Here is a 14,775-nt window from a genome sequence, read left to right on the forward strand (position 1 = left end):
AGTTCCAGAACCAAGAGGTTATGGTGAAGCTGTACAAAACTCTGGTGCGGCCGCACTTGGAGTATTGCGTACAGTTCTGGTCACCGCATTATAAGAAGGATGTGGAAGCTTTGGAAAGGGTGCAGAGGAGATTTACTAGGATGTTGCCTGGTATGGAGGGAAGGTCTTACGAGGAAAGGCTGAGGGACTTGAGGCTGTTTTCATTAGAGAGAAGGTTGAGAGGTGACTTAATTGAAACATATAAAATAATCAGAGGGTTAGATAGGGTGGATAGGGAGAGCCTTTTTCCTAGAATGATGACGGCGAGCACGAGGGGGCATAACTTTAAATTAAGGGGTGAAAGATATAGGACAGATGTCAGAGGTAGTTTCTTTACTCAGAGAGTAGTAAGGAAATGGAACGCTTTGCCTGCAACGGTAGTAGATTCGCCAACTTTAGGTACATTTAAGTCGTCATTGGACGTACATGGAATAGTGTAGGTTAGATGGGCTTGAGATCGGTATGACAGGTTGGCACAACATCAAGGGCCGAAGAGCCTGTACTGTGCTGTAATGTTCTAATGTTCTATAATAAGAGGTCAATTATTTAGCACTGTAATGGGAAGAAGTTATTTTCAACTCAGATTTGTGAAACTTTGGAATTCTCTATCATAAAGGGCATTGGACGCTCTATTGTTGAACATTAACTGAGACTGAGATTGAGATTGACAGGTTCCTTCATGAGTCAAGGCATTATGGGGAACTCCTGTTCTTGTTTCTCATGTTCCAAAATTCTTTTTAGTTTAAAAAAACACAAAACATTTTTGTTGCAGAATTTTTTTTTAAAAAGTTTCAACGTATTTTGCAAGAAACTAATTAGGAAAAAGGAGAGGTGACATCCTTTTTGCATTCAGTTTCGGTTCAAGCTCTTCCTGAGGATTTTTTTCTGACTCAGACCGAGAGAACAAGAAATGGAAACAACGAGCGTAGGCGCCCGGGAATTGTAGTTCACCGACTCCGAGTATGCGCAGTGACAAGGGGGAAGGCTGTGATGGGTAAAACTACAGCTCCCGGCGTGCACCTGGGCGACAGCGGCTGTCACTTCGCCCCAGCTGCTGGTTTGTGACGGAATCGGCGTCTCATAAAATACAACCTTTTCAGTTTTTTTTCCGCCACAGGAGATAAATAAAACCTGGGCCCGTGGCAGAAAAGTTTGTTTGTATTTTTTAAATTAAAAAATGTTTCCTCCTGACTTTTAAAATTTTCGTTAAACTTTACGATGTGTAAGTGCGTAGTTGCTTGTTAAAGATTCTCTCTTTTGCTTTCAGTTTTTAAACCTGGTGTCAGTCAGCTCTGTCCCGAAGTCCTTGCTCCGGTAAGTTTTGCTTCAGACAGACTTTATTCTCTGCATTGTGTGGTTACCGACGATAACTTTGTATATCATGATGTTGAGAAGCAGGTCAACATAAGTTTGAAGTCTGTTCGAGCCCACGTAATAAATGGGTTTTATTTTAAACGAAGCACTGACTAATGATGAATTCCAATTTGTTATTAAAGGCTGATCGACTTGAAAATGTCCTGTTTTAATTTAATTTTCAACTTCTGAAAGCGTTGTCTGTTTGTTGGGATACAGTTCCATGGCTAAACAGCCATTTCCTTGTATCCTAGTCAATTGCCTTGCCCTAAGCTTATGCTGGAAAGGATCTGAACGTACAAGTGTAATCATTCAGGGCACTTAGTGAGGCTGCAGCAGGGAAGTGTGTACCATATTAGAGTTAGAGTTATACAACATGGAAACAGGCCCTTCGCCCCAATTTGTTCATGCCAACCAGGTTTCCTAAACTGAACAATTCCTGTTTGGCTGTGTTTAGCCCATTATATTTCTAGACCTTTCCTATCCATTGGCCACTATACCTGACGAGACTAGTTAGTGGGATCAAAAATGGAAATTGCTGGAAAAGTCGCTCAACCCGAAATATGAACTCTTGATTTCTCTTCAGGTGCTACCAGACCTGCTGAGCTTTCCCAGCAATTTCTGTTTTTGTTTCTGACTTACAGCATCTGGTTTTTATTTTCTTACTGGGATTTTGAGATTGGACTGTGAGGAGAGATAGGGTGGGTGGATCGATCTGAGTACCAGGGGTTTAGAGAATGAGGAATGACCTTAATGAAACACTATTCTAAGGGACTTGACTATGCTGCAGAATGTTTCTGACTAAGAATTCTGAATGTGTCGACTATTTAGGACTGTGATGGAGAGAATTGCCTTTTATATACAGGGTTGTAAATCTTATGAACCCCCAATACCAGAGAGCTGTGGATGCTCATTTTTGTTTTATTATTCACTCATGGGATGTGGCATTGCTGACTGTTGCCTGTTCTTAGCTGTGTTTGATGTTGGTGGTGAGTACATTCAAGACAAAGCGTCACAGAATTTTGAGTATTAAGGGGTATAGGGCTAGTTTAGGAAGGTGGACTGGAGCAGGAAAATATTCCTGATTGAGTTGAATGATGAAGAAGGCTGGAAGGGCTAGCTGGATGACTTTCATTATGATGAAATCCCATCCATTCTGTGTCAGTATTAAGCTATTTATCCCATTTCATTATTGTATCAGATCATGGCTGATCTGTACCTCAACTCTACTCGCCTGCCTTGGTTCCAATCGCTTTGATACCCTGACCCAAAAAATGCCTGTCAATCTCAGACCTGAAAATTTTAATTGACTGCTGGTTTTCTGGATGGACGAATCCCTGGTTTCCATGGTCTTTTGTGACAGCAGAGTGTTCAACAAGTATTTGCCTGAGCCTGTCCTCTTCTCATCTAGGTACACTTCCAGGCAAGGATCACTGGTGATCTGGAATTGGATTTTTGGCTTCCTTTCCCTTCCCTTCTGTGCAAACTGAATTTCTTTATCCCTGATTATTTTGTGTTTCTATATGTAATTCATCACCACTTCTACTTTGAACGTTAATATACATTGCATCTCTGTCTGACAATGTATTGACTTTACAACCATCATCAGTGTTTTCAAACCCCTCCATGGCTCTCCCCCTGTCCCTGTAAACTCCTTCCAACAGCCTCCATAATCCTTCACTTCTACAATTCTGTGCACTTGCAATTTCTCAGTTTACATTGTACTGCATTTCCTTCATTGCAGGTCTCTTCATTGCTTATTGCCTAAGCTCTGGAGTTCTATCCTTAAAGCTTTCTACTTCTGCCACCTCCTTTCAAGATCATAAGACCATAAGACATAGGAGTGGAAGTAAGGCCATTCAGCCCATCAAGTCCACTCCGCCATTTAAATCATGGCTGGGCATTTCAACTCCACTTCCGTGCACACTCCCCATAGCCCTTGATTCCTTCTGAGATCAAGAATTTGTTGATCTCTGCCTTGAAGGCATCCAACGTCCCCGCCTCCACTGCACTCCGTGGCAATGAATTCCACAAGCCCACCACTCTCTGGCTGAAGAAGTGTCGTCTCATTTCAGTTTTAAATTTACCCCCTCTAACTTTAAGGCTGTGCCCACAGGTCCTAGTCTCCCTGCCTAACGGAAACAACTTCCTAGCATCCAACCCCCTCTAAGCCATATATTATCTTGTAAGTTTCTATTAGATCTCCCCTCAACCTTCTAAACTCTAATGAGTACAATCCTAGGATCCTTAGCCGTTAATCATACGTTAAACCTACCATTCCAGGGATCATCTGTGTGAATCTCCGCTGGACATATGCCAGGGCTAGTATGTCCTTCCTGAGGTGTGGGGCCCAAAATTGGACACAGTATTCTAAATGGGGCCTAACTAAAGCTTTATAAAGACTTAGAAGCACATCGCTGCTTTTATATTCCAACCCTCTTGAGATAAACGTGATCTTTATAAATGATCTTTAAATCCTATTTCTTTGATAATCTGGTGTATTATTTCTTTATATAGCTTGGTGTTAAATTTTCTTTAACGGCTTCCTCTGAAGCATCTTGGCATGTTTTACCACATCAGTGCTGCTATTAAAATGCAAGTCATTGTTGAATGAAAAATTTCTGTGTAATTTTGGAGGTGCGTGTTATTGTATCCATAATTAATACTTTATATTATGGATGACCCAGTAGTTCTGGGTTAGTTCACAACTATCCTCAAGCCTGTGAAAAACTGAACAGAAGCACCGAGGTCCAGGTAGTAGGCATTGGCTGGTTTTCAGTGTATTATGTCAGAAAGCTCTTGTGGTGCAGTGGTAGTGTTCAAGTCCCAACTGAACAGGTTGACTAGAAAATATCAATATTACGTCAGAATGTTGTATGGAACCAGTTTTAAGACCTTTCCTCAAGTTATTGTAGTGTCCCCATTTCTCTGCAGAATATTCCTACTAATCTGACACAATAGGCACAAATATTTGGTAAACACATTTTCTATATTCCGTCAGGCTGGCCACCATGAATGAAAATCAAGGGAAAGAACAAACCGACATCTCGTTGCTGTATTCCAGCACCTTCGCCCAGGTTATCTTCGTCAATGTGGAAAAGGTGTACATGACAGATGTTCCTGTGAAATGCAACTACACACTGACACCCAGGATCGTTGCCCATAAGAAAGACTGGATTGGAATTTTCAAGGTAAGTCTGATATCTGAAGTGTGGCATATCTAGTACTGTGCTAGAGTTAACAAAGTGTGGAGCTGGAGGGACGCAGCAGGCCAGGCAGTATCAGGGAAACAGCTGACGTTTCGGGTCGGGATGCTTTTTCAGAAAAAGGGACAAGTCCCAACCAAAATGTCAGCTTTCCTTTTCCCCTGCTGCTTGGCCTGCTGTGTTCTTCCAGCTCCACGCTTTGTTATCTCTGACTCCAGCATCTGCAGTTCTTGCTATCTACTATGCTAGAGTGTCAGCCAGAATTTGGATTTGAGTCCATGTGAACCCATAATCTTCTGACTCCAAGGTGAGAGTGCTACCACTGAGTGGCAAGATGTAGTTGTGTATGATATAATTTGTTTTATATTTATTCTCCCCCATATTCTTTAGATTTTCCAATCATTACTAATAATTTAGGGTGTTCTTATTAGCATGAAAAGAGGCCCTTCGGCTCATATCAAACATCTACCTATTTATTACATTTTCCAGCACTTGGCCTTTAGCCTCGTCTGCTGTTGTGTTTCCAGTGCTCATCTAAATAGTTTTAACATGTCTTGAGGAGTCCTACCTCAACTACCCTTTTCAGACTGCAAGTTCCAGATAGCAACAACCTTCTGGCTGAAAGATTCTTTTTTCAAATGCCTTCTAGGCATCTTGCTTCTTACTTTAAAGTTGTGCTTGCTGAATATTGACTGCTGTACTAAAGGAAAATGTTTCCCCTTAATTACCCTGTCTCTGCTCCTCAGAATTTTGTACACCTCAATCAGATGCACCCTCAGCCTTTCTGCTGTAAGGAAAATAACCCCTGCCTATCTAGCCTCTCTTCATAACTGAATTGCTCCAGTCCAGGGCACATGCTGGAGAATCCTTTTTGTACCTTCTGCAGCACAGTCACAATCTTCCTGTAGTACAGTGACCAGAACTGCACACTACTCCCAGCTGTGATGTAACTAATGCCGCATACAGGTCCACCATAACATCCTCACTCTTGTAGGCAGTGTCTTGACTAATAAAGGCAAGTATCCCATAGCCATTTTAATCACCTTATCTACCTGTCCTGCCTCTTTGAAGGATCGATGGACATTCACGCCAAGACATTCTCTCTGTTCTTTTTATACATCCTAGGATCCTACCATTCATTGCAGGCTCCCTTGCCTTGTTAGTCCTGCCAAAATGCACTACCTCTCAATTTTCACTATTGAATTAAGTTGTTACTGTTCAGCCCATCTGGCCAGTCCCTCCAATATCGTTCTGTAGTCTGAGGCTTTCCTCCTGGCTATTTACCACATCACCAATTTTTATGTCATCAAATGTATTGACCATACCTGCTGCATTCATGTCTATATCATTAATGTACATAATAAACAATGAAGATTCTGCATTGAAGTCCGTGCTATACTATTGGACACAGGCATCAGTGATAAAAACACCCTTTGGCTGTTAACTGGCTTAGTGGAAAGAAGCAAAGTTTTGGATTCAATTCATCAAATTGCCCTGAATCCATGGCCTCTTCATTTCTTAACCAGTCTGCCATTTGAGACCTTGTCGGAAACTTTACAAAAGTCCATGTAAGCTATACCAACTGGACTGCCCTCATCTACACATCCTCAAAATTCAGTCCAATTAGTTAGAGATGATCTCCCCTTTACAAAACCATTGCTACTATCCTTGACTAATTCTGTTCCTCAGAATTTTGTCCAATAGTTTTCTACTACAGATGTTAGACTTACTGGCCTGTAGTTTCCTGGGACCGTGTTAGCTGCCCTCTGGTCCTCTGACACTCCTCCTGTGGCCAAAGGGGATTTGAAATTAATTTCAGACTACAGGCAATGTCTGCTGTTGCCTCTCACACAGCCTTGGATACATTTCATCCTGGCCTGGGGATTTATCCACTTTTAAGACTGATAAAACAGCTAATAACCTCATCCCTGTCAATGCTAATTTGTTTAATTGTATCACAATTCTCCCTCCTTGATTTCTACCTCTACATCATCTTTCTGTATTAAGAAAGTACTCATTTAAAAGCTCAGCTGTGAGTCTGGCTCCACACACAGATTGCCATTTTGGGCCTTACTCTTTCCCTGGTTATTCTCTTGCCCCCAATATAGTTAGAAATGCGTTTGGATTTTCTCAATGTTACCCACCAGTGTTTTTCATGTCCCCTCTTCACTCTTCTGATTTCTTTTTTCAGCAACCTTGTGCACTTTCCATACTCTTCTGTAGCATCAGTTGTTTTGAGCTTTTGGTATCTACCAAAGGCTTCTTTTTCACTTATCCAGTTGTGTACAACTCTTGATATTCAGTGTTCTCTGCACTTGTTGGTCCCATCCTTCATCTTTACCACAACATGCCAGCCTGCACTTTTACTATTACCTTTTTTGAATATCTCTCCGCCCTGGTGTAGAGCTTCCTTTAAGCAGCTAATCTCTATTCACATTGGTCAGTTCTGTCTTTGTTAAAATCAGACTTTTCCCCCCAGTTCCAAGTCTTTATATGTGATTGATCTTTGTCCTAATTCATAATTAACTTAAATCTGACTGAATTACAGTCACTATCACCAAAATGCTCCCCCAACACCACATCACTCACTTGCCTGCCTTCATTCCCTAAAATCAGGTCTAGTACTGCCCTCTCTCTTATAGGATTTTCTACTTGCTGGCTTAAAAAGCTCTCCTGGACACGTTTTAACAATTCTGGCCCCTCTAAGTCTTTCACTCTTTCTGTATCCCAGTTAATGCTGAGAAGTTTGAAATCCCCTGTTATTACCCTCTTATAGAGGCATGGAGTCATACAACATGGAAACAGACCTCCATCCAACTCATCCATATCAACCAAGTTTCAAAAAACTAAACTAGTCCCATTCGCCTGCATTTTGCCCATATCCCTCAACCTTTTCTATTCATGTACTCGGCCAAATGTCTTTTAAATGTTGTAACTGTAGCTGCATCTACCATTTCCTTCGGCAGTTCATGCCATGTACAAACCACCCTCTGTGTGAAAAAGTTGCCCATCATGTCCCTTCTAAATCTTTCCCCTGTCACCTTAAAATTATTCCCCCTAGTTTTGAACACCTCTACCTAGGGAAAAGATCTTTGCTATTTATGTTATCTGTGCTCCCCATGATTTTATAAACCTCCATAAGCTCAACCATTAACCTCCTGTGCTCCAGGGAGATAAGGTTCCAGCCTCTCGTTGTATCTTGAACCCTCCAGACCAGATAACATTCCTGTAAATCTTTACTTCACCCTTTCCAATTTAACAATATCCTTCTTATAGAAGGGTGACCAGAATTGTACACAGTACTCCAAAATCAGCCTCACCAATGTCCTGTACAGCTGCAATATGACATTCCAACTCCTATACTCTGTGGTCTGACCATTGAAGGCAAGTGTGTCAAAGTCTGTCCACCTGCGACTCCACTTAGAAGGAACTATGTACCTGAACCCCTAAGTCTCTCTGTTCGACAACGCTCCCCAGGTCCCTACAATTAACTATATTAGTTCTGCCCTGATTTGCCTTAACAAAATGCAACACCTCACATTTATTTAAATGAACCTCCATCTGCCACCCCTCTGCCCATTGGCCCAATGGATCAAAATCCCATTGTAGTCTGAGGTCATCTTCTTCACAGTCCACTGTACCAGTAATTTTGCTGTCATCTGCAAACTTACAAACCAAGCTTCCTGTATTCTCATCCAAATCATTTATGTAAATGACAAACAGTAGAGGACCCAGCACTGATCCCTATGGAACACCGCTGGTCACAGGCCTCCAGTCTGAGAAACAATCCCTACCACCATCTTATGTCTCCTACCGTCAAGCCAATTTTGTGTCCAGTTGGCTAGCTCTCCCTGGATCCCATGTGATCTAACTTTACTAACCAGTCTACCATTCTCCCTGACTCTTTTGGGATTTATAATGTATCCCCAGCAAGGTGATTGTTCCTTTTTTGATTTAAAGTTCTACTCATATGGCCCCAGTTGAGGGATTTTCTAAGATACCATGCCTCCTTACTGCAGTAAATGGCTCTTTGAACAATATTGCAAGACAACACTTCATTTGCCACCCCCACCCCATCTCACCTGAAGATCAGGTTGTCCTGGCTGCCAGTCCTGTCCCTCCCTCAACTGTGTCTCTCTGATAGCTATGATATCACATCTCTATGCATTAATTAACACTCTCAACTTATCTGTCTTAATTGCAAGATTCCTTGCATTAAAATAAATGTCATCCAGTCCTCCCATGCTTCCATGTTCCTTAACCTGACTGCTTTTTCACCACCTTCTAAAGTGACAGCCTTTAAATTAAGTTCTTACAAGATAATGCATGGCTTAGAAAGGGTGGATGCTGGGAAGTTGTTTCCGTTAGGTGGGGAGACGAGGATCCGTGGGCACAGCCTTAGAATTAGTGGGAGCCAATTTAGAACGGAAATGAGGAGACATTTCTTCAACCAGAGTGTGGTGGGCCTGTGGAATTCATTGCCACAGAGTGCAGTGGAGGCCGGGACATTAAGTGTCTTTAAGGCAGAGATGATAAATTCTTGATCTCGCAAGGAATTAAGGGCTACGGAGAGATTGCAGAGGAGTGACGTTGAAATGCCCATCAGCTATGATTAAATGGCAGAGTGGACTCGATGGGCCGAATGGCCTTACTTCCACTCCTGTGTCTTTTGGTCTAACTTCTCGATACTACTTGAGTTAATTACTGCTTTACAATAAGTAAAGCATCTCTGAGACTATTGATTCTTTTTGACGTATCATTCCACGGGCACTGGCTGAACCCCAGCATTTCACAAGAGTAAGTAGTGTTCATGTTAGCATGAGGTTAGGGTGTGTTAACAGGCTCTGTTACCTGCGGGGTCTTGATGGCCAGCCTCAGTCCTGTCAACTGTGCCCTTCTCAAGAGGAGTCATTGTCCACTGAAGATACAAATCCCACTTGTTTCTTTCATCTCAGCTGAACAATCCCTGTTTTGGCCCTTGTTGATATCAGCTCATCATGCCTTAGCGTGATATTAAATTTTCTGTTGAATTAGTTGATTCTGCATTTTCAGTGCTGTCATTGAGGCCCAAACGTTCTAATATGGGTCAGAATCCCCAATTCCAGAGCAAACCAGGCAAAATATTGTATAGATAACAAGGTGTAGAGCTGGATGAACACAGAAGGCCAAGCAGCATCAGGAAAGCTGACATTTCAGGTCTAGATCCTTCTTCAGGAAATTTTCTGATGCTGCTTGGCCTGTTGTGTTCATCCAGCTCTACACCATGTTATCTCAGATTCTCTAGCATCGGCAGTTCCTACTATCTCTGTAAAAATATTTCATAGTTTCTTGCTTCCAATTTTCTGATATCTAATGAAGGATCCCACGAAACTTACCAAATGCAGGAATCTATACACACAAGAGTGTGGAGGATTCCTCTCATTTTCCATTACTGGTTCCCATAGTCCAGTAAGTGCACACTGTGCAAATGCCCAAAGACTCCTTGAGGCATTATGGAAAGAAATTAAAATTGTAAAGTAATTGGTGAAAAGATGGTCTGGCAGGTGGATAAATAAGGTGAGTTGGTTTGGATTAAGGGGGTAGCCAAGAGATTGTTGGGTTATACAAGGGAGTGTTGCTGTACAGTCAGGTAGTGAGGGGGGTGTTACACAAGAGTTAAATGTTTATTATTGCCCAACAATCCTTGGGCAACTATCGAAACAAATGAATTGGAACCCTCAGAATTCGCTGACTCTATAACTCACCGCTGTAGACATTGTTGGAGGGATTTGAATGCACAGTAATTGCCAATTAAAAGTTTAAACTGCCTGGGCAATTCCCATGTGGCCATTGCATAGGTGCCTTTTGAGAGGTCCCATTGTGTACCTTTATGTTTCCGATTGCCTGGAAACCAGAGGATCTGGCTGATGATTTAGGTAGCCAGATACGTTGGATAAGCTCAATCTATTGAACACCGTCATCAAGTTTGTGTGGCAACATCGGAGCAGAAGTAGGTCATTTCGCCCGTCAAGCCCGCTCTGCTATTCAATAAGACCGTGGCTGATCTTTTCGTGGAGTCAGCTACACTTGTCCACCCACTCACCATACCCCTAAATTCCTTTACTATTCAAAAATCTATCAATTTTTGCCTTAAAGACATTCAACGAGGTTGCGTCAACTGCTCCACTGGGCAGGGAATTCCACAGATTTACAACCCTTTGGGTGAAGAAGTTCTTCCTCAACACAGTCCTAAATCTGCTGTGCTTTATTTTGGGGTGATGTCCCCTAGTTTTAGTTTCACCTGCCAGTGGAAGCAATCTCCCTGCTTCTGTCTTATCTGTTCCCTTCATAATTTTATGTTTCTATAAGATCCCTCCCCATTCTTCTAAATTCCAATGAGTATAAGAATAAGAATGTTCCAACTGTTTGAGTCTTTTGACCCACAATGAAGAAAAACCATTTGAGTTCCCACTGCTCAAAGCAAGCCTTGAACCTAAATAAATGTAAGAAACACAAAATTGATCAAGGCCAATTTTATATTTTAAAAAGGAGGATAGTGGGCATTTTGAATGAACCAATGATTTCTCCCAACTTGTCACACTTCCCAAACTTTGGATTGTTTTTGCAAATCAGCGTTTTCAAAAGGTAAAAGCTGACTCAGGAAATATGAGATAAAAACACAAAGCGCTGGAGAACTCGGCAGTCTGGCAGTATTTGTGGGGACAGAAATAGTTAGCATTTTGAGTCCAGCGTGATTCTCTTTGAAACAGTCTTTATCCACATACTTCTGTTGTTGTGTTGGACGTGTTTAAAGATTGGGGAAGAAGTCTTGCAAAAAAACTCAGATAGTAAGAACTGCCGATGCTGGAGTCTGAGATAAGTGTGGAGCTGGAGGAACACAGCAGGCCAGGCAGCATCAGAGGAGCAGGAAAGCTGACATTTCAACCCAAAACGTCAGCTTTCCTGCTCCTCTGAAATTGCAAAAAACTTAGTTACCTACTCTAAAGAAAACTCAACCTCACCTTGGTTATTTTCTATTATCTGATTGATTTGTCAGAAATTCTTTAACTTCTACAGGGGTTTTAGGATTTCATTTACATTTTGCTGTCATGTCAGTGTATCCATCAAGAATTTACCCTGGGTGCATATTCAAGCTATGTTAAGCATATGCAGTATGGTCAACAGCGCCATCTTTCCAATGAGATTTTAAACTGTGGCCCTAACTGTCTTATTAGTTGTCATGTACTTTCGAAATGTCATTGCTATTACAAAATGGAAATCACAGCAGTTAATTTGCACATCGTGAAGTCCCACAATGTGGAAATCACCAGGTAATCTGTTTTGGCAAGGGGGGATTACCCCCTCTCCAACTGTTGTTTCGTTCCTCTCACCTCTTCAACTGCTGAATTTCCTGACAAGGTGATAAACTATACGGAAATAAATTGCTTCTGCTATTCTTATTTTTGTTACCTGAATGCATTTTGACAGCTGTTTGCAGTGGGAATATTTTAGCAATGTAGTTCTTTTATTCAAGGTTGGTTGGAGTACTGCTCGTGATTATCACACTTTTGTTTGGGCTCCCCTCCCAAAAGAAGACAACCAGGTAGAGCGACAGCAGCAAGTGATGTTTGAAGGTAACTTTCTTTGGACAAAGAACTTCAACAAATTTGTGAGTTTCTAAAACCTTGCAGTCTTCCAATATAATGAACGCTAAGTTTCAGATTCTTTGAAACAAATCTACGATTCCAAACAGTCTGCAATGGGATTTAAGGTCACATTATTTGACAATAAATTTGAGCCACGGTGTCTGGAGAAATACTTAGACTTACGGAAAACAAAAGTGTTCTTTCACAAGGTTTCTCATCCTCCTGCTCACAATGGAAGGCAGTTGCCTAAGACCATTTGATCACTCACGTTGGCCCCGTAGGATTGGCCTGCAAGTTGAACCAAACAACTAACTGGCCGCATTTATGAAACACAATTGCACAAAACTTGCAAGATGCCGCTGTCACTGCACCACCCTGAAGAACTGGTGGGAATTGCTGCAACTGGGAAATCGTGAAAAACTGTTTCCCTGGCGGGAGGATCAGTTACCAGGAGATGCATTGAAAAGATCTAATCATGAAAGGAGGTGTAATTGAGGTATATAAGATGATTATAGAGAATTAACAAAATAGACAGACTGAATATTTTCCTTTGTGGGGAAATCTAGAATGAGAAGTCAGAGATTTAGGCTGAAGGATGACAGATTTAAAACTGAGATAAAAGATAATTTATTTCAAAGAGTTGTGAAGGTGTGGGCTTCTCTACCCCAGCAGTAGATGCTGGTACATTGAATAAATTTTAGGAGGAGATGGACAGATTTTTAATTAGTAATGTGATAAAGGGGTGTGGGGCAGAAAAATGGATTTGAGGCTGTGACGAGTTCAGCCATGATTATGTTAAATGGAAGAGCAGGCTTGAGGGACTGAATTGCCTATTCCTGCTCCTTCAACTTTGAAGAATTTCTTTGTAGGCATCTCTTATTGGAGACAAACCAGTCAAAATGTAAGTAGTTTGAATAAGAGTTGATTTAGAACGTGATCTTGACTGATTGTAAAATTTTGTATGGAGTTACGAAAAAAAGAACTGGGGTTGATACTTCTGTTATAGTAGTTTGAAGAATCGAGAAGATATGGTGTTTGGGTTCTTGTCTGTTTTGAAAAAGATTTTAATTCATTGTTAGTGAAGAATATAAACTACATTTCTTAATTGTATCAAACGATGGGGCAGGCTTAAGGGGCTGAATTGTCTACTTCTCCTTAACATGCATGAGCCTGACTATATTCTCCTTCTCTTCTAGCTTACTACCTTCCGAAAGACTATAATGACTTTTACCAGTTTTGCTACGTTACTCAGAAGGGGGAAATTCGTGGGGCCAGTACACCTTTTGGATTCAAACCGGCTCATTCTAGCTTGTCTGACCATCTGGACAATGATTTCAGCCAAGAAATGCTCATCATCACTACCCAAGTGAGTCCCCTTTATGATGGTACACACACCATCTAGTTTTGAAGCTTAATACATGTGAATGGGATTAATGTAAGGAGATGCTCCACTTGGTGTAAATGATTTGACCCCTTAAAAGGTAAAATCATCAAATTATTTTTGAAGTCTAATTTTGCAATCCCGGCTTAGAACCCTCCAAGAACTCGAGACTGCTCCACTTTTGGCTGCTTGTGCATTCCCAATTTCTGTTGGTCTGCCCTTAACTGTGCCTACAAATGTCAAGGTTGTAAGCACTGGAACTCTTAACCTTATGTCCCATTACCTCACTCTCTTTCATACCAAGTCTTTCAATCATCTCTTCTAAAAATTTTCTCCTCAAGATCAGTGTCAGTTCTTGGTTGGCATTATCTTCATTGATTTTTTTCCTTTACTTTCACTGTTTCTTGGAAGTGCAGGATCATCTAATATGTGCATTCTAATGTGTCTGTGGAGCCTCATTGCAGATGTATCTAGCTATTCACAGTATGGGCAAGGATGGATTGACTAGTTCTTTTGAGACTGCCTGGTCTTTCTAGCTTGCTTTCTGTCCCTAGCTACCTGGATTCTTCAAAGAAAACCATGTAGCTACTTGACATTGGTCCCCAGGTAAGTTCCAACCTGTACTTTTCTCCCAATCTATGGTGGAAAATGACATTGCCGGATGTTCATCTTCGAGAAACCGTGATTGTTAATCTTGTCCTAACCGACAGTGTCTAGGTTTATGATCTCCCCAGCCATACAAGCTAGATATACAGTATTTTATCTGAGCTGGACTATGATGATGAGTGCTTCAATTTCTGACTTTTCTGATCTTCAAAGTACCTCAGACCTGACCACTTTGAATTCACATTGGATATCCATGATGTTCCCAGTGCGTTTCACGAATATCTGCTTAGGATGACTGAAGTTGGTATGATGTGTCTATACATATAAAAAGATAGACGTTACTGTAACTTTGTACATAGTAAGTCTGATACCTCTGTTCATTCATCATCTCTTGCTAAATGGGCAAATGCAGATCACGCTCTGGAAATTTTATTTGCCATTCACTGTCAATTCAGACATTTATGGGTAGGCAATGGCCTATTGCTAGAGTATTAATCCAGAAGCCCAGCTAATGATCTGGGGACGCAGGTTCGAATCCCACCATGGCAGATGGTGGAATTTAAAT

The 14,775-nt window shown here is 41.4% G+C and overlaps 1 protein-coding gene across 2 annotated transcripts in view; it reads left to right on the forward strand.

Moving 5' to 3' along the window:
• The first annotated feature begins 1,063 nt into the window (after positions 1-1,063).
• The window catches only part of LOC125466390 (calcium-binding and coiled-coil domain-containing protein 2-like), a 55,150-nt gene continuing 41,438 nt past the window's right edge, over positions 1,064-14,775 (forward strand). For both annotated transcript variants that reach the window (XM_048560825.1, XM_048560826.2), the window contains exons 1-5: positions 1,064-1,189; positions 1,307-1,353; positions 4,394-4,583; positions 12,112-12,211; positions 13,420-13,589. In XM_048560825.1, coding sequence (XP_048416782.1) covers positions 4,404-4,583; positions 12,112-12,211; positions 13,420-13,589 — 450 coding nt within the window. In that variant the 5' untranslated portion in view covers positions 1,064-1,189; positions 1,307-1,353; positions 4,394-4,403. The remainder of the gene's footprint in view (positions 1,190-1,306; positions 1,354-4,393; positions 4,584-12,111; positions 12,212-13,419; positions 13,590-14,775) is intronic.

This window comes from Stegostoma tigrinum, chromosome 31 (assembly GCF_030684315.1).
Source record: "Stegostoma tigrinum isolate sSteTig4 chromosome 31, sSteTig4.hap1, whole genome shotgun sequence".
Taxonomy (NCBI): Eukaryota; Metazoa; Chordata; class Chondrichthyes; order Orectolobiformes; family Stegostomatidae; genus Stegostoma; species Stegostoma tigrinum.